Source organism: Erythrolamprus reginae, chromosome 1 (genome assembly GCF_031021105.1).
Source record: "Erythrolamprus reginae isolate rEryReg1 chromosome 1, rEryReg1.hap1, whole genome shotgun sequence".
In the NCBI taxonomy this organism is placed as follows: domain Eukaryota; kingdom Metazoa; phylum Chordata; class Lepidosauria; order Squamata; family Dipsadidae; genus Erythrolamprus; species Erythrolamprus reginae.
Window position 1 is genome coordinate 122,651,462 of NC_091950.1, and position 18,571 is coordinate 122,670,032.

At 41.0% G+C, this 18,571-nt stretch overlaps 1 protein-coding gene across 4 annotated transcripts in view; it reads left to right on the top strand.

Annotated features, from left to right (window-relative positions):
- TRIM66 (tripartite motif containing 66) overlaps positions 1–18,571 on the top strand; it is a 76,895-nt gene that overhangs the window by 31,056 nt on the left and 27,268 nt on the right. For all 4 annotated transcript variants that reach the window (XM_070763644.1, XM_070763639.1, XM_070763641.1 and 1 more), the window contains 3 exons: positions 906–1,023; positions 3,856–4,826; positions 7,892–8,035. In XM_070763644.1, the coding sequence (XP_070619745.1) occupies positions 906–1,023; positions 3,856–4,826; positions 7,892–8,035 (1,233 nt within the window). The remainder of the gene's footprint in view (positions 1–905; positions 1,024–3,855; positions 4,827–7,891; positions 8,036–18,571) is intronic.

The window sequence follows — 18,571 nt, forward strand, 5'->3', positions numbered from 1 at the left end:
TCTTAAATGATTAGTGAAAGATTTTGAAGAGAGAAATAAAATAAGTAGACAATGAGAAGAAGGTAGGTCGAAAGTGCCTTGTTCCTGTGAATAAAATGTTTAGAAGGCTTTTTTAAGCAAATAAAAATAGTCATCCCAACGGAAGTAAATAGTTATTAAGACTCTATGAAAAAATGCAGGTAGTCCTCGACTTACAACAGTTCATTTAGTGACCATTCAAAGTTACAGATGCACTGAAAATATGTCTTATGACCGTTTTTCATAGTTATGACCTTTGTAGCATCTCCATGATCATTTGATCAAAATTCAAATGCTTGGCAACTGGTTCATATTTATGACCATTGCTATGTTCCAATGTCATGTGAATTTTGTGATTTTCTGACAAGCAAAGTCAATGGGGAAGCCAGATTCACTTAACAATTGGTTTACTAACCTAACAACTTCAATGGTTTACTTAACAACTGTGGCAAGAAAGTTGTAAAATGGGGCAAAACGCACTTAACAAACATCTTACTGAACAACAGAAATTTGGAGCTCAATTGTCATAAACTGAGGACAAACTGGATAATAAACATTATTCTGGAATGGCTTTTCATGCTAGCCAAGTTGATTTGATTACTGAGTACTTTGTTGGCTCCAAAATTCCCAATTCTGATAAAAGTGAGTTAAGTCTCTATTGTGTAAATGCAAGATAATTTATTGTATGGTAAATGGACTTCTATTCATTTTTTTTTGTTTTCAGTTAATAACAGCCTAGGAATCTTCACTTGAATATGTAAGCAAGCCCATAGTGAATGGGGACAATACTGGAAATATAGGACTAGGTGCCCATTTCAAGTCCTAAGCTATAAGCAGCCAATTATATATTTATTGCATCAAATTACATTTATCTGGTTTGTTATTAGATTGTTTTTCAGATTCAGCGTTTGCTAGAAACCAACTGTAATGCAGATGTGGGTTGTCCTTGGAAGATCAGATTCACATGGGACCCGTCTTTTTGGACTAAACAACTATCCAATTTAGGTAAAAAGTATATTGTATAATTGTACACTTTTTTTTTTGAAAAAAATGTATGTACAGTGATACCTCATCTTACAACGCCTCGTCATACAAACTTTTCAAGATACAAATCCGGGGTTTAAGATTTTTTTGCCTCTTCTTACAAACTATTTTCACCTTACAAACCCACCGCCGCCTCTGGACTTCCGTTGCCAGCGAAGCACCCTTTTTTGCACTGCTGGGATTCCCCTGAGGCTCCCCTCCATGGGAAACCCAACCTCCAGACTTCCGTGTTTTTGTGATGCTGCAGGGGAATCCCAGCAGCGCAAAAACAGGCGCTTCACTGGCAACGGAAGTCCGGAGGTGGGGTTTCCCAGCGAGGGGAGCCTCAGTGAAATCGCAGCATTGCAAAAACACAGAGGTCCAGAGGTGGAGTTTCGAGGACTTCGGTGTTTTTGCGATGCTGTGATTTCACTGATGCTCCCCTTGCTGGGAAACCCCACCTCCGGACTTCTATTGCCAGCGAAGTGCCTGTTTTTGCGCTGCTGGGATTCTGCTGCAGCATCGCAAAAACACAGAAGTCCAGAGGGGAGCCTCAGGGGAATCCCAGCAGCGCAAAAACGGGTGCTTCAGCTGGCAAAAGGGGTGAATTTTGGGCTTGCACGCATTAATCGCTTTTCCATTGATTCATATGGGAAACATTGTTTCATCTTACAAACATTTCACCTTAAGAACCTTGTCCCAGAACCAATTAAGTTTGTAAGACAAGGTATCACTGTATTTGTATGTTAAGGGAAGCCACTGGAGCCTGGGGAAGGTGAAAAATGGCCTACTGGGTCCATCAGAGAGGTTAGGAAATGGGGGAAGTGGTCGAGCATGCATGAGCGGGGTGGGGCAGTGCAGGAGGGTTGCACACCACATGCAGGGGTGGGGTGCGTAGAGGGTTGCATTGAATTACGTGTTTGGCCACATGCGCACGCATGCTATCAAATGTGCACGTGCTTATGGCACCCAAGGAAAAAAAGGTTCACCATCACTGGCCTAGAGAATGAGGAAGCCAGCCCAGAATTGTTTCTTACAGTTCCAAAAAAGTTTTAGAAGTGACAGAACAGAACACAATCAGAATCTAGGAGAGCCCCTTATAAGAAACTGCAGGCTGGGCATTTCCCAATGAAAAAACTTTTTTCCAGCAGTTCTCTGGGGTCCCTGGAGGGTTTTAAACGACTGGTAGAGCCAATGGATTCTTTAACACTTTCCTTCTTGTTGCCATATTGGAAATAAAACACCTCTGATTATCTTAGTGAGCCAGTCTCTTGTTTAACTGATAAATGGAGAAAGTAAAACATTATATTTTCAGGCTAGATGGCCTAACAGGATTGTTGACAGTTTTCTCAAAATTGGTGTCTTCAGGGTTTTGAAAAGCTCCTGAACCTGGAATATGATATCCTGTTTCGATAACATTTTGTTGATGCGCAGATGCACCCAGTGTGCTAATAAGCACTGGGAGGACCACATTATTATTTTGATTATTAAGGACTTCCATGGGTTGATATTCTATTGATTACTATATTGTAGTGCCCTCCTTCAATATACGTTAGCTCAGTCTAGTGGTTTTTTGGGTAGACAATAGAATTATTTATTTATTGGACACACAAGGAATTTGTCTTGATGCATATGCTCTCATATATAAAAGAAAATACAGTGATACCTCATCTTACAAACGCCTCGTCATACAAACTTTTCGAGATACAAACCCGGGGTTTAAGATTTTTTTGCCTCTTCTTACCAACTATTTTCACCTTACAAACCCACCACCACCACTGGGATGCCCCGCCTCCGGACTTCTGTTGCCAACGAAGCACCCGTTTTTGTGCTGCTGGGATTCCCCTGCTGGGATTCCCCTGCAGCATCGTAAAAACACAGAAGTCCGGAGGTGGGGTTTCCCATGGGGAGCCTCAGGGGAATCCCAGCAGCGCAAAAACAGGCGCTTCGGCTGGCAAAAGGGGTGAATTTTGGGCTTGCACGCATTAATCGCTTTTCCATTGATTCCTATGGGAAACATTGTTTCGTCTTACAAACTTTTCACCTTAAGAACCTCATCCCAGAACCAATTAAGTTTGTAAGACAAGGTATCACTGTATATAAAAGAAAATATAGATTTGTCAAGAATCATGTGGTACAACACTTAATGATTGTCATGGGGGGGTCAAATAAGCAATCAACAATGATCGTACTTAGAAAAGACCACACTTTAGACATGTGTTTTATGCTATCCTTTTTTAATTCCTGATGCTTAGCACTTTGGTAGAATATCAACAATTTTAATCATATATTAATGTCGTACTTATATATTTAAAAAAAGTACTGATAGATTGGATCAAACCATTATTTTCAGTCATTACTATGTGTTTAGAGTACAACTGTCTTTCATAATTTAGTTAATAGTGCTTCCTTCCTGCTGCTCTTATACGTATTGTATAAGGACAGCAGAATTCCAGGGTGGAAAGCTTTTAGATGGATATCTTTGCTATGCTTTCTACTGAATATGAAATTTTCCGGTTCTGGATGTCCCAAAGATACTATATCAAGAGGCAACTGGACTTTCTTTTCTTTTTTTTCTTTGAACATTTTGCTTCTCATCCAAGAAGCTTTTCCAACTCTGTCAGCTTTTTGAATGAGAAGTGAAATGTCTTCAAAGAAAAACCAGACTGCCCAACCGCCTCTTGAAAAAGCACCTTTGGGACAACCATGACTTAGATGACTGAGTATCTCCATAGACATCTTATTCTGGCTAAAGAGTCTTAAAACAGGCACTATTGATGCTGACCTCCATTATTTCTGGTATGTTGTTTTTAGGCCACTTGTCAATGGAAGGGGGGCCAAGCCACCATTCAGATGTACCAACCTATGCAAGTCTACAAGGAATGCAGCCATCTCTGTATCACCATCATGGCCACCATTCTCCAGTGCCACAGCACGACCCGCTCAATAACCAGCCCCACCAATTTCAGCCTCCTGTCCATTGCCTGGCACCCATGTGCTGTGCCCATTGCCTTAATATCCCACATATGAACAAAGGGCAGCTTTCTCATCAAACTGTGAGCCATCCTCAGTCTTTCCGCCAGCCTTTGGAAATGCAACAACACCACCTGCAGCATTTCCCTGTGCAGTATAGCTTGCAACAACACGAGAGGGAGCAGAGATGTGCCCCACGAGTGCTGAAAAGCATGCAGCCGTGCGCTGAGCAGAAACCTCATCAAGAGCCTGATAGCCTAACTACCAGGTTGGGCAAGAACTCCCAAGAGCCGCCAATGCACCATGCCCTTCCGCCCATTTATCCCCTTTCGTCACAGGATGGCCATCAAAGCCAAGGTAGTCACCCCCAGCAGCTCCCTGCACAGTCTTCTCTGCCCAGTCCAACAGTGCAGGGTCAAGTCGGTCCACTCCAGAAGATAAAGCTGAATAATTTGCAGCAGCAACCACATCCGCCACCACCACAGCCACAGCCACAGCCACAGCCACCACAACAGGAAAATCAATTGCCACCCCCACCTCCACTCTCACCTGGACAGTCGCCTGCCCCAGGCCCAAATGAGAAGTCTCACGAGCAATCGATACAACAGAGCTTGGACCTCATGCACCACCAGTTTGAACTGGAGGAAATGAAGAAAGATTTGGAGCTTCTCCTTCAGGCTCAGCAACCCAGCCTGCAGCTCAATCAGGCCAAGCAGCCACAGCATGTTCAGCAGACCATCGTTGGTCAGATAAACTACATTGTCAGGCAGCCAGCCGCGGTTCAGCAGCAGAACCAAGAAGAAGTGCAGCAAGTGAGCTGGCTAGATTTATTTTCTTCTTCTTTTAACATTGAGTGACACCTTTGTTAATGTTAATGAATATTCAATCTGAAACAGGATTAGTGAAGGATTGAGTAAAAGACAATTAGCCCAGATTAAAAAATACAGTGGTACCTCTACTTACGAACTTAATTCGTTCCATGACCAGGTTCTTAAGTAGAAAGGTTTGTGAGAAGCAGCAATTTTCCCCATAGGAATCAATGTAAAAGCAAATAAAGTGTGCGATGGGGAAACCACAGGGAGGGTGGAGGCCCTCTTTCCTCCCAGGAGATTCCTAGAGAGGCCCAAAGGAGGCTTCTCCCTGCCTTTTCCGGCCCTGTTTTCTCCCAGGAGATTCCTAGAGAGGCCCCACAGAGGTTTCTCCCTGCCTTTTCTGGCCCTGTTTTCTCCCAGGAGATTCCTAGAGAGGTCCCACGGAGGCTTCTCCCCACCTTTTCCGATTACAGTTTCGGAGGCTCAGGTTTGTAAGTAGAAACTAATTCTTGAGAAGATGTAAAAAAATCTTGAACCTGGTTCTTATATAGAAATGTTCGTAAGTAGATGCTTTTGTAGGTAGAGGTACCACTGTAAGTGCTTATTTAACCTTATTTATTTGTTTATTTGTAAACAAATAAGTCTTAACCTTATTTTAAATAAATCCAAGTAGATATGTTTATCAGGTAACTGATCTTAAGCTAGGCTTGAAACATTAAGCTTTCCATTGAAATTCATGTGAAAAAATAAATTTTCAGAATAGTTTCTTATGGATTGCGTTTGGCTCCCATTCTCTCATTTTTTTAGGGAAATCTGCAACAATGCTTCTCTTTCTCCAGATGAAGAATTGTTAGCAAATTGTAATGTTTATTTAAACTGGTTTTTAAAAAAGCTTTTTAATGTTTAATTTTGCTTTTAACTATTTATTCTCAGAACAGAATATTCTTACCAGATCAGAAAGAGGGGGTGCAAATCAAGGATAACGTCAAGGAAAGGATGGTGGACTAATATTGTCATGTTACTCAGAACCCCATTAAACTGTCCTGTTTTTGCTTTGATGTTATTATAGGATGCCTAGATTAGACCTGTACAGATCCTAAAGAAGAATACTAAACAAATCAATAATTAGTGCATGGTGGACAGAACATGGTGTCTGACAAGTCAAGAAAAGAATGAGGCTGTACCTGTCACTCTAAGGATCAGTTAGCATTAAAGTTATACCAAACATTGTTAAATAGAATCCACTGACAAGTGCTCAGTCTATAATTAGGAGTGAATTTTCTTTCTATATTTCCATGCTGTAAGGGGAACGACTCCTTAAGATGCTGTGCTTGTCAGTTGGATGTTGGCAGTTCGAGACCTAAGTAGTGTGTGACGGAGTGAGTTCCCATTTCTGCCCCAACTCTTGCCCACCTAGCAGTTCAAAAGCAAGCAAATTCAAGTAGATAAATGGCTACCCATGCTAGGTAACAGTGTTCCATACAGCTATGGCATATGGTCATGCCAGCCACGTGACCACATATGCCTTTGAACAATTCTGACTTTTAGATAGATAGATAGATAGATAGATAGATAGATAGATAGATAGATAGATAGATAACCTTTGTTGTCATTTTTTACTGTGGACGCATATTAAAAATGAATTTATGTTGCCTTCTCTCAAAAGTGTACACTTGTGTAATACACACACACACATGCTACATACACACACATACACACACCGATATATACTATATAATTCACACACCCATGTGCCCATAATTGTTGGCTGGGAATCAAGGATGAGCACTGCCCTCTAGAGTCACATATCTGGTAGGAAAAACCTTTATCTTTAAAAAAAATATATATTAAAAAATCAGGATAAAACTCATCTTTCCAAGAGGTTAGTCCTTTTCTGGGAGGAGATCTGGAAATATATTTTCCCAGGCAAATAACATTTTGAGGAAAATTTATGCTCAGATTCATTACCTGGGGAAATGATGTGAGAATATTCCATAAAAGAAACATTTTCCTCTTCATAATAGATAACATTATAAGTTTAAAATACCAGTGGAATGAAAATGCTGCCTCAGAGGTGAATAATAATGAAATGTTATTTTAAAATGGCACAATCTTTTTATTTATAAAAGTTGTTAATATATTTTCTGCTGAAAGGCGATCAATGTGATTTATCAGGTTTGAATTAAAGTAATATTCTTTTAAAATAATAAAGTTGAACAAGCAAAAGTAACAACAACAAAAATTCAAACTAAATGAGAAAACTAGGATCTTGGGACTGTTTTTACCATTCTGCTGATTCCCAGCAACTGGTGGCCTCCCAGGTCAAAATCAACTTCAGAAATTTTGAAAGAATTATGAAGTCCATTTGAGAAGTGATGCGTTCACTGAAATGCAGACATTTAAGAACATCAAAATGGCTACCAGTATCTAAATTGGTAATATCAAGGCCAGTTATGGTGAACCTTTTTTCCCTTGGGTGCCAAAAAAGCATGCATGCATGCATGCACAAGTACCCACACCCATAATTCTATGCCCGTGGAGGGCAAAAACAGCTTCCCCCATCCCCTGGAGGCCCTCTGGAGGTTGGAAATGGCCTGCTTCCCAACTTCTGGTGGGCCCAGTAGGCTCATGTTTCACCCTCCCCAGGCTCCAAAGGCTTCCCTGGAGCTGGGGAGGGTAAAAAAATCCTCCCACACCTCCCTGGAGGCTCTCTGGAAGCTAAAAACGCCCTCCCAGAGCCTCTGTGTGAGCCAAAAATCAGCTGGCCTGCACACCCATGCATGTTGGAGCTGAGCTAGGGCAACTGCTCGTGTGCCAGCAGATATGGCTCTGTGTGCCACCTGTGGCACCCGTGCCATAGGTTTGCCATCACTGATCTAGGCAGGCAGGTTAACACAGAATATACATATTTAAGAAGCCTGAAAAGTATCCATTTGTTTTAATAATATACATGATCTTATTTATATACTGCAAGTGATCTTGTTGCCATGTGCTTGTTATTCATTTATTTTGCTGGTCATTGATTGAATAAGCTATTATATCTGTGTACTATTTCTTTATGAAAGATTGATGAAGATTCTGCTGAGTCAGAAGGTCAAAAACCAGCCCTCCCTCTTGACAGAAATGTGATTCCATCTATGCCTCAGCCAGGAGATGAAGCCACTGTCAACATGCAATCTCCAGAGAGTATATTGAGTCCAGTCAGAAAGGTAAACCTTCCTCCCTTCCTGTAAAATAATGTATTTTGTAACAAAAAAAAAATCTATACAACTGCTTAAAAAAATATCTTTCGCTAACTTTATAAAAATTGAAGGTGAACTTTTCACCTTTGTGGAGAAATTCTGTGGAGAAACCATACATTGCAGCTTGCTATTAATAAGCACATTTGATCATTATGAATGAAGTAGAACATAGGGGAAAATGTTTTTTGTTAGATGAGCTTTGTGGATAAGATGATTTTGGTATTTCTGTTGCAAAGTAATTGAAGCTATTTTAAGGTTAGGGTTAGTATCAAAATGCCTCTAGTTTGTTTTAGATATCCATTGCGGCAAGATAAAATTCTTAAAGAATAGTTTGATTTGACAAAAAATTTGCTCAACTCACCCTTTCAAAGCAGATTTGCAAGTTGAAGCAAGGACCCACTTTGATGTAATAAATTTAATAAATATGCAGTCCTTCAATTTGATTTACAAATTCAGAGGCTTTTCTGCTGCTGGGAGTGTTACAGACAAGCACATTGTTGTAATTTCATTTCCATATATTGAGAATATTGGAAATGAGCAGTAATGATGTGTAACAGACTCTCTGACCTTGACATGAATAATCAGAATCTCATGTATAATTTCATTCAATTGCCTGCCAACCAGAACTATTTTAGGATAATAAAATAGTTGTAAAGGTAGCAAAAGCAAATAGTTCTGGTTGGTTGCCTGCCAACCAGAACTATTTTAGGATAATAAAGCTAACCTTGATTGAGGTTCATTTACTTTTTCAATTGCCAGTTTCTGTAATATGGCCAATCACAAGCCTTAACTCTGCTCTTTTTCATGCTGGATATGGAATGTAACATACTTGATGTTACAGAGCACTTTAACTCAGAGCACTTTAATATGGGCTCATGGTTAGGCAACCCACTGTATGCCCCCAAAGGTCTTACTGCTCCCACCCTCTGGCCTTCCAGAAAGCCCTGAAAACCTGACTCTGCCAACAGACCTGTGGCCGTTGAGTAACACCACCTTGCTCCGGCCAAGGAAGAAATGAATGATTTTACTCTTAAGGTTTTAATTGTTTTTATATTGTTTTCAATTGTTGTTCACTGCCCAGAGTTTGAAAGGAGTCGGGCAGCTTATAAATTTAATAAACAAACAAACAAACAAACAAACAAACAAACAAACAAATAAATGATGGTGAACCAATGGCATGCATACCACAAATGGCACATGGAGCCATATTGGAGGGCATGCAAGGCGTTCCCTTGTGTCAGCTCCAGCATGCATGTGCGCACCGCCCAGCTGATTTTCAGCCTTCATTTGGGCTATTTACACTGTTCCCAGCCTTCAGGAAAGCCTCCTGAAGTCTGGGGATGGCAAAAAGCGGATATTTGATTGCCCTGTTGGGCTGTTTTTTGACATCCCCAGGTTTCAGGAGGCTTCCCTGAAGCCTGGGGACAGCGAAAACTGGCTCAATGAGCTAACCAGAAGTTTGTTTCCGAACTTCCGCTAGACTCATTGGGCCATTTTTGCTCTGCCCAGGCTTCAGAGAAACCTCCTGAAGTATGGGGATGGTAAAAAATGGCCCAATGGGCCAACTGGAAGTTCATTTCCAAACTTCTGGTTGGCCCCGTTGGTTGTTTTTCGCCATCCCCAGGCTTCAGAAGTCCATTGTGAGGTCTATGCCATGCGCAGGGGGCAGCCGGGGTGGTGGTGGTTGTGTGCGTGTGTGGAGGGGCAGTGCAGGGGTTGTACACATGCATGGGTGAGGGCAAGGGCAATAACCCTTTTGGCACGGGAGCCAAAAAGGTTCGTCATCACTGCACGATACTCTCCTGGGTCAATTTTTATTTTTAAATTCTCCATTAGTGGGACAGGTTTAACTCACCCACTAAGGAATAAATGGGTGGAAGGCTAACACAAGCACTGTCCCAAATGTTTGCTGCTCATAAAAAAAAGTCTGCTTTATCTGTGCCAGATAGTTGCCTGCATTTCTCCCAAAGCCTGATGTTTTCTCGTGTCAGCCTGTTTCTCCTGTCTCTGCTGACAAATAACGTTGTACAACTTTGAACCCACTTGCCTTTCAATTACAATTAGAGCTGAATCATTTCCTAACCCCCCACCCACCCTTGAATCTTTGAAATATAATTATACCAGGAAAAAAAAATCCACAAATGTCTATCTTCAATGAATTATGAATAATTTCTGGATGGGCATTCATGTTTTATGGATGTTTCATAGATTATATATATTTATTTGTATATCTAAAATAATATATTATTTTTATTTTACTTATTTAAAAGCATAACCAAGAAAAAAAAAGAAGCTGAAAAGAGATTTTACAATTATATAATACTGGAAAAAAAATCAAAGCAATTTTAGATAGTACTGCATATAACAATCTTTTATCAATGTAGCATTTTAAAACCACTACTAAAATTAAACCAATACAATAATTAGCAAAGGCAGCCAATATACACTAAGACTTAACAAACAAAACATTTTGTAGGAGCTTCTATCTTTTCTGGACAACTCTGTCCTTATTATCACAAACCAAGCAAGATCTGGTATTTAAAGTCTTACATTGTATTTTTTGTTTAAAAATGTCTTCAGTATTGTTCCTTCATTATTTTTGTTTCTTTTGTGAATAATTAAAATGTATAACTAAAGGCTTCTAACTAATGTACAAAATTGTAGCAATGATGTCGGCAAATCTGACATGTACGAGGGTTATCCGGAAAGTAAAGTTACAAGGCGCATAGCTCTCGTGGGGATTGTTTGCGGGGGAAATTGGTATTACTATCGTGTAGCGGGAAACCAACAGAAGAGAACGAGCAGTACCAGTGGTCATTAGATCAACTGGTGTTGTGGTGAAGGTTAGAGATGAGCACCCTCATTCCATTTCCCTCCACATGCGAAGTGCGCACTGTAATATGCTACCTGAATGCTAAGGGCATGAATGCGGCTGTGATGGGTGCCCAAGATAATAATAATAATAATAATAATAATAATAATAATAACTTATTAGATTTGTATGCCGCCCCTCTCCGAAGACTCGGGGCGGCTCACAACAATAAAAAAACCCCAATATTATAGCAAAACAAATCTAATATTAAAAAAGAAGCATATAAAACCCTATCATATTTAAAAACCAAACAACACATACATACCAAACATAAAATATTAAGAGCCTGGGGGAAAGGTGTCTCAACTCCCCCATGCCTGGCGGTATAGGTGGGTCTTGAATTTTAAGAAGTTTGCGAAAGACAAGGAGGGTGGGGGCAGTTCTAATCTCCGGGGGAGTTGATTCCAGAGGGCCGGGGCCACCACAGAGAAGGCTCTTCTCCTGGGGCCCGCCAAACGACCTTGTTTAGTCGACGGGACCCGGAGAAGACCAACTCTGTGGGACCTTATCGGTCGCTGGGATTCGTGCGGTAGCAGGCGGTTCCGGAGGTATTCTGGTCCAATGCCAACCAAGATGCTTACTGAAGTGCACAAAATTGATAGAATCATTGTCTCCCAAAAATTTCTTGACCACTTTGACATTGAAGGCGAGGCTTCTCTCAACTGTATAGTGCCAGGAGATGAAACTTGGGCTTATTATCATACTCCAGAGAGCAAATGTCAACCAATGCAGTGGCACCATACCCATTCTCCTTCAGCCAAAACATTCAAAACTCAGCAATCGGCGAGAACAATCTTGGGCACCCATTGCAGCAGCATTCATTCCCTTAGCATTCAGGTAGTGTATTACAGCATGCACTTTGCACTTGGAGGGAAATGGAATGAAGATGCTCATCTCTAACTTTCACCACAATGCCAGTTGATGATCTACTGACCACTGGCACTGCTCATTTGCTTTTGCGGGCTTCTCGCTACATGATAGTAAGACCAACTTCCCCCACAAACAATCCCCGTGAGAGCGATGTGCCTTGCAACGTTACTTTTCGGATAACCCTCGTAATATAAAAAAATATAATCAATTGGAGACTGTTGTAAAAGTAAGAAAGGCAGAGAAGTAAAGAATGACAATCCTGATGTCAAGATGAGGCATGTGGTTTTTCTTAGTTCCTACTTCCACAGGTTGTAGAATTATCACTTTCCAAATTCTTGACAGTCAGAGCTATAAATCTCAGAATTCCAGGTTACTGGGTATTATGTAATTATTGCGAACAGAAGATTGCAAGGTGACATATGCAATCTGGCAGGATGCTCACAGGGCATGATAGTTTGTAGGGCATGCAAGCTATTGCTCAGCTCAGCTCCACCACACAGGTGCACATACCTTCTGCCGGCGAGCTGATTTTCAGCAATCTGCCACGCATGCACATAGGGCAGAGTGCATGCGGGAGATATGTGCCCATGTATGGGGGAATCATGTGCACATGCATGGGGTGAGCACAGGGGGTGTGGCCCATTTTTGGTTCCAGGAGGCTGTAGGAAAGCCTGCTAAGCCCAAAACGGAGTGAGGGGGAATTGTGTGCACATGCACAGGGGATGCATGCGCATGCACAAGAGCAGGGGTGTGTTTGCATGGGGTCTCGTACACACATTAAGAACATAAGAACCTAAGAAGAGCCATGCTGAATCAGGCCAAAGCCCATCGAGTCCAGCATTCTGTGTCATACAGTGGCCCACCAATTGTCCTTGGGGATCTTGAGCAGAAAGAGAAGGCAAGACCCTCCCTTTCCATTGACCCCTAACAAGTGGTACTCAAGGGAATCCTGCCTGCCTCAACCAACATAGAGGCAGCACTTGGACATCCATTTCAATAACCATCTATATGCTTGGCATCCATGAATCTGTCTAATCCTGCCTTGAAGCTATCCAGGCTGACAGCTGTCTTGACCTCTTCTGGAAGTGAATTCCATAAACCAACGACCCTCTGGGTGAAGAAATATTGCCCTTGATTTGTCCTCACTTTCTTACCTATGAGCTTTAGGGAGTGCCCCCTTGTCCTAGTATTGCGTGATAGAGAAAAGAATTTTTCTCTATCCACCTTTTCTATCCCATGCATGATTTCATACACTTCGATCAAGTCACCCCTTAAACATTGCATTATGGGTGCTGTCTCAAGTGCGCTTTCGGCACTTGAAGAGAAAAAGGTTAGCCATCACTGAGCTAGATCATCAAAGTCTTCTTTGCATAATATCAAGAGATGTCCCCCTGCTGTGTTACTGGGAAGAGGGTTATATTAATTCAGTGACAATAACAAATGTTATATTTATGTTGATATCAATATAGATAGGTTGGAGGGAGGTTTATGGTGTGGACACATAGGAATAATTGTCCTTACTAATTGATTTATATTGGTAAAATATACAGTGGTACCTCTACCTAAGAACGCCTCTATTTATGAACTTTTCTAGATAAGAACCGTGTGTTCAAGATTTTTTTGCCTCTTCTCAAGAACCATTTCCCACTTACAAACCCGACCCTCCGAAACTATAACCGGAAAAAGCAGGGAGAAGCTTCTGTGGGGCCTCTCTAGGAATCTCCTGGGAGGAAACAGGGCCTCTACCCTCCATGTGTTTTTCCAATCACTTGCATTATTTGCTTTTACATTGATTCCTATGGGAAAAATTGCTTCTTCTTTCAAACTTTTCTACTTAAAAACCTGGTCACGGAACAAATTAAGTTCATAAGTATAGGTACCACTGTATTTTGTTTTTTTACATGCATAGAAGGTATTTTTCCTGATATTATGTATAGAGAGACAGAGAAACAAACCGTCAAGGGCTGCACCAATTATTTCTATATATGTGATAGTTGTTTCAATTCCAGCCATGCATGATGGAACCTCCTTTGTAATACAGTGGTACCTCTACTTATGAATTTAAGCCCCACAGAGGCTTCCTCCCACCTTTTACGGCCCTGTTTCCTCCCAGGAGATTCCTAGAGAGGCCCTACGGGGCTTCTTCCTGTCTTTTTTGGTTACAATTTTGGAGGGTCATGTTTGTAAGTGGAAAATGGTTCTTGAAAAGAGGCAAAAAAAATCTTGGATACCCGGTTCTTATCTAGAAAAGTTGGTAAGTAGAGGCGTTCTTCGGTAGAGGTACCACTGTATAAGTAATGCAACATTCTGAAAGCTGTTTACTTAAGTTGACAAATATGGAAATGAGACAGTTCTTCTTGGAATTGCAGCTTGAGCTCTTCATGTGTCAGCCTTGATGTTTAGCTCTTCCCAGGTTCTTGGTCTTCTTCTGTTCTGTTTTCTTCTCCATGGTGTACTTCATGGCCAGTATGAAATGCTTATAGATAATAAAGAAGGGATGCTTTACAAACCCAATTTAATACTGGATTTGTTGGAGTCAGACAACTATCACTTGCAAAGCAACAAGCAAAGCAAAAAGGCATATTTGTATATAATTCTTATAGAAAGTCAGTGAAGCATTTTACATATATTTGATTTTGCATATATTTATTCATGAGTAACAGAAAACAACTAGTAGATAAAACAGAGAAAGGCTACCGGTGCCTCTTATTGTTCAATGTCCTTCATTAATTAGGATCCGAAGAACTTTATAACTGTCTTAACTGATAGATTGGACAACAACACCCAGTACACCCATTCTGATCAAATGGAATTCATCCCCTGATGATACCTGATGGACAAAGTCTTCTACATTTTTGATATAATGCACAAGAGAGAAAAAACCTATAATTTGAGTCCCATGAAAGCTGTTGTGCTTAATTGTGAATATGATTTGAAGAAGATTTTTTACTGGTAAACATAGCGAACCAAATATGAAACAATATGGCCCTTTTCTCTTATTGGACCTTCAATATCTTCATACCAGGATTTACTTGATAAATTTATAAAACATCTGAATATAAAGCCAACTATTTCTGGAATTCAGTTGCGCCTAAAGCAGTTCATCAGTTTGTTCAGCAAATAAAACTGGTGTCACATCAGGTCTTTCTGGTGCTATCAACAACTACTTTTTAATCAACTGCACGCTAGAAACAAGTTAATCCATGGACTCTTATATTATTTCATCAGTTTCCTTAAGTCAAGATAAAACTCTTGAGGATAACTATGACAAAATCAGTCTGATACAACAGAATATGATTTATTGTATTTTACACCAACTCACTACAACTGTATGTCTCTCAAAACCTCAGTGGATCAGATACCCCAATGCCAATCACTTTACATGCTTTGATTTGGAAGTTATTTGTTTAGGAAATATCATAGGGTTAGACTTATTTATTTAGTTATTCATTCATTCATTCATTCATTCAATTTTTTTATGCTGCCCTTCTCCTTAGACTCAGGGTGGCTTACAACATGTTAGCAATAGCACTTTTTAACAGAGCCAGCATATTTCCCCCACAATCCGGGTCCTCATTTTACCCACCTTGGAAGGATGGAAGGCTGAGTCAACCTTGAGCCGGTGATGAGATTTGAACCGCTGACCTTCAGATCTACAGTCAGCTTCAGTGGCCTGCAGTACAGCACTCTACCTGCTGCGCCACCCCGGCTCTATATAGACTTAAGTAAATACTCAACATGTTTTCATTAAAGATACATTTTCTGTTTGGAACTACTGAAAAAATAATCTGCTTTCTGGCCTGATGTTATGTAGGATTTGTCTTCCCCCCCAACTGGAAAGCAGCAAAAGCGCATCAACTTCTTAAAGAATAAGAACCTATTGTGAAAAATTGAAGTAATATAGTTTCAACATTGGTGTTTTCAAATGTACTATTTTCTCAAACCAGTCAAATAACATGTGGAAACTTTACTGACCACATTTTAAGCACATAGTTTAATAATGTAATGCTATCTTTCAAACATTTTTTTGTCCCTTGATTTGTTTTTTGTCTTTCACTTTTTAAAAAGAAACTTTTATAAAAGGACATTAGAAAATGGAGGGGGTGGTTTAGAATGATTACCAAGTTGGCAGAATATCTGAAACTCAATCACCACTAAGAGTAATTTAAAGAAAATACAGTGGTAACTCAAGATACGAACCCCTCGTCTTACGAACAACTCGAGATACGAACTTTTTTCATGTTACTAACGCCAAACCCGAACTTCCGGGTTGGCTTCGGGGAGGTTGCTGGGAAGCCCCCCAGCCCGGCTGTCATCTTTTAAAACAGCCGAGCAGCTCCCCAGCAGTCTCCGAAAGCGGTTTGCTCTCCATGTGTCCTCAACCTTTCACGGAGGGTTTTCCACCTCTCCTCTTCCCAGTTTGCTCTCCATGTGTCCCCAACCTTTCACGGAGGGTTTTCCACCTCTCCTCTTCCCAGTTTGCTCTCCATGTGTCCCCAACCTTTCACGGAGGGTTTTCCACCTCTCCTCTTCCCAGTTTGCTCTCCATGTGTCCTCAACCTTTCACGGAGGGTTTTCCACCTCTCCTCTTCCCAGTTTGCTCTCCATGTGTCCCAACATTTCACGGAGGGTTTTCCACCTCTCCTCGTCCCAGTTTGCTCTCCATGTGTCCTCAACCTTTCACGGAGGGTTTTCCACCTCTCCTCTTCCCAGTTTGCTCTCCATGTGTCCCCAACCTTTCACGGAGGGTTTTCCACCTCTCCTCTTCCCAGTTTGCTCTCCATGTGTCCCCAACCTTTCACGGAGGGTTTTCCACCTCTCCTCTTCCCACTTTGCTCTCCATGTGTCCCCAACCTTTCACGGAGGGTTTTCCACCTCTCCTCTTCCCACTTTGCTCTCCATGTGTCCCCAACCTTTCACGGAGGGTTTTCCACCTCTCCTCTTCCCAGTTTGCTCTCCATGTGTCCTCAACCTTTCACAGGGTTTTCCACCTCTCCTCTTCCCAGTTTGCTCTCCATGTGTCCTCAACCTTTCACGGAGGGTTTTCCACCTCTCCTCTTCCCAGTTTGCTCTCCATATGTCCCCAACCTTTCACGGAGGGTTTTCCACCTCTCCTCTTCCCAGTTTGCTCTCCATGTGTCCTCAACCATTCACAGGGTTTTCCACCTCTCCTCTTCCCAGTTTCCTCTCCATGTGTCCTCAACCTTTCACGGAGGGTTTTCCACCTCTCCTCTTCCCAGTTTGCTCTCCATGTGTCCCCAACCTTTCACGGAGGGTTTTCCACCTCTCCTCTTCCCAGTTTGCTCTCCATGTGTCCCTAACCTTTCACGGATGGATGGATGGAACAATGTTTCGTCTTACGAACCTTTCGTCTTACGAACCTCCTCCTTGCACCAATTAAGTTCGTATCATGAGGTATTACTGTACTATTTAAAATGCTTTCAAGCAACATCACCATTTAGTTCAGCTAAATGAGCTAGGACTTTATCTAATTGTAATGGGAGAATTTTTCAAGTGATTAGTTGCACATTTTTTGCTAAATATGACTTTAAAGCCACCTATTCATAGAAAGCAGTCTATGTTTCCTTTGCAAAGTCTTGCTGAAAAAAACAAGATAACCAAATGCCTATCAATAGAAATAGCACTTGGATGTACAAACTTCACAGTGCTTTTACAGCCCTCTCTAAGCGGTTTACAGAGTCAGCATATTGCCCCCAACAATGTGGGTCCTCATTTTACCCACCTTGGAAGGATGGAAGGCTGAGTCAACCCCGAGCCAATGAGATTTGAACCGCCAAACTTAAGCTAACAATCAGCTGAAGTAGCCTGCAGTACTGCACTCTAACCACTGCGCCACCTCGGCTAGGAAAGATTTAAAGAGTGTATTTGTATGTTGGTACCTTCAAGCTGTTGCCAATCCCTCATGCACTAGCATAGCAACACTATAACTGCAGCCAGCAGATGCCATTTTATCATTACATATGAATCACATCCAATATTTATATAATCATCTTCTGCAGATAGAAGATACATTCCAAAAATAATGCAGTTGCAAATTTGGAAACTGTGTTTAGTTTCAGGGTTTTTTGGATTCTTTATATGACAGAGTGCAGTAGTATATATTCAGAACTCTTGCAAACAATGATTGAAAATGTAATTTGGCAAATGCAAGGTAGCCTGAGACAGCAACTCTTAAGAATACAAGAATATTCCACCCCAGTCCTATAGATGGGGCTATAGTCATGCTGCCATTTGTTTCTTTTCTGAAATGTTGTTTAGACATAGAACCTTGTACAGTTTGGTTCTGTATACTGGAAAGGTTAAACCTTGATAGCTTGAGAAAGCAGTTGTGTCATGAACACAGGAGGGAAGATATGATACTGCCAGGGATACAGTGATATTGCACAATTTCAGTGCTTCTGGAAGAAACTTCACTAAGTATTCAATATTCTTTGACTGTTCAACTAAAACCCCCTCTATTACATTTGGTAATGTGTGGATAATATAAAAATATAATCATGTGCAACTCACCAAGAAATATGTAAGCATATCAATCATATGGATTTGTTGATAGAAAATTATACTATGCATAAAGATGGTGATAATTATTTGTACTTTGTTTGCAATTGCCATGATGATGTAAGCATTATACATGTGACTTCTGACCTGTTAAGAACCCAAAGCATCAAATGAGCCCAATAGCAGTACTACTCAACTTTCATTTTAGTTCTCCTCAAGCTCATCACACATGCAAACACTGA